Below are 1,964 nucleotides of genomic sequence, written 5' to 3' on the forward strand. Positions count from 1 at the left end.
ATCTCCAGAGGGTTGGAGCTCCCTCTTTTGGTAACTTGGTTAAGCAAAGTTGGGAAGACTCAAGAAGCTTCACTGGGAGCACGTGGGGAGCAGAACCTCATTTTTTGCTCCATTTTCCCCTCATTTCTCCCATTTTAAGCCCAAATTATGTTGATTTAACCCCTCCAACCCCACCCTGGAACTAAAAGCTCAATTTTTGCTCCATTTTCCCCTCATTTCTCCCATTTTAAACCCAAACTGTGTCCATTTAACCCCTCCAGCCTCCTCAGCCTTCTCCTTTTCCCATCACCTCCCACCCGCCACACCAAGAAATGACAATTTTGGTTAAAAATGATGAAATTTACCATCTAAACCCTTGACCAAGTTCTGAGTTGGGGGTGACTTGGACGTGGTGCTCAGCAGAGGATCCAGGTGCCTGGTGTCCACAGGGACAACTTCAGGGTTGTAGTCACCAGAGCAGAACTTGACCATGTTCTTCCCCAACATCCCGTTCACCTCAGCAATTGCTGGAAGACAAAGGAAAGAAGAATGTGGAAAATGTCCCATCAGGCACCCAAAAAAGTCCCTGTGGTGGAAGAACCTGGTGGTGCTTTATGACACTGGAGGAGGTCCCCGTGGGACTGAAGACCAGGTTGCTCCAAGTTCCATCCAACCTGCCCTTGGACACTTCCATCATTCACAACTTCTCTAGGAAACCTCTTCCAGGGTCTCCCCACCCTCAGAGTGAAGACCTTCATGGAATGGTTTGGGTTGGAGGGACCTTAAAGATCATCTAGATCCAACCCCACCATGGGCAGGGACACCTCCCAGCAGCCCAGGCTGCTCCAAGCCCCATCCAACCTGCCCTTGGACACTTCCAGGGATGGAGCAGCCACAGCTTCCCTGGCCCAGGCTCTCCCCACCCTCCCAGACAAGAATTTCCTCCTCGGGTCCAACCTCCAGCTCCCTCTGCCAGTTTCAAGCCATCCCCCCTGGTCCCATCACTCCTGCCCTTGGCCCAAGTCCCTCCCCAGCTTTCCTGGAGCCCCTTCAGGCACTGGAAGAGCTCAAACACATCATGGAAACCCAGGAGAACACTGGGGGGTGTGGGGAACTCAATGGAAGAGCCACAGAGCAACGGGACAACCCGGACATTGTGTCTCTTCCGTCCTTGTGGCACTGGGAACTGGTGACTCCTGCTGGTGCTGCGGCGCCTGAGCCCATGGAGGGGTTGGGATAAGACACCACGTGCCTCAACCAAGCACATCCCAGCTAATCCCAGTGCTGGATGCTTGGCCTTCCAAGGAGGCAACTCCCAACCCCTGGGAAATGCTGCTTCCCAGCAGAGTTGATGAAGAAGAGGAGGAAGATGAAGCAGGAAGGGGTTTTCCCACAAACCCGAGCCAGGAAATAGCCTGGAGGAGGGACACAACTTGACTGGTCCCTCCTGCCCTCCGGCTGTGGAGGGAAGGGAGGAGCCATCAGCACAACCTTGGGAAGGGGACATGGAGACAGATCCAGGTCTGGAACTGGGGCAGAACCACCACGGCACCTTGAACCCGTAGGGCAAGGGGGACTTGGGCAGCATCACTGGAGGATGTTCAAGTCCAGCTATTCCCAACGGTGGGAAAAGCTCACCTAGGAGACCTGGGTGGTAATTCCCACCATGAGTTGGGATTCTGGGCATGGCTGGGATCCCAGGAGGGACCAATGGAGACGGAGAAGCAGCCAAGCCCTGGCACCAGCTCCAGATTCTTGGTGGGCAAAGGAGAATCACAGAGTCATCCTGGTTAGAAAAGACCCTGATGATCATTAAGTCCAACTATAACCTAAATCCACCAACCACAACCTCATTTACCCCTTCAGTGGTGAAATCACCTCCCTCAGCACCACGTCTGTATTTCCTGTAAACACTTCCAGAGATGGTGACTCCACTGACTCCCTGGGCAGCTGTTCCAGTGTCCAGCCACTCTTTTGGTAACTCA

At 53.7% G+C, this 1,964-nt stretch overlaps 1 protein-coding gene across 1 annotated transcript in view; it reads right to left on the reverse strand.

Annotated features, from left to right (window-relative positions):
• Window positions 1-344: 344 nt before the first annotated feature.
• The window catches only part of LOC104388484 (long-chain fatty acid transport protein 1-like), a gene marked incomplete at both ends in the record, with an annotated part of 22,481 nt that continues 20,861 nt past the window's right edge, over window positions 345-1,964 (reverse strand). The window contains one exon of the mRNA XM_009997357.1: window positions 345-506. Within this exon, the coding sequence (XP_009995659.1) occupies window positions 345-506 (162 nt within the window). The remainder of the gene's footprint in view (window positions 507-1,964) is intronic.

Source organism: Chaetura pelagica, unplaced genomic scaffold (genome assembly GCF_000747805.2).
Source record: "Chaetura pelagica isolate M959 unplaced genomic scaffold, ChaPel_1.0 scaffold1295, whole genome shotgun sequence".
Taxonomy (NCBI): domain Eukaryota; kingdom Metazoa; phylum Chordata; class Aves; order Apodiformes; family Apodidae; genus Chaetura; species Chaetura pelagica.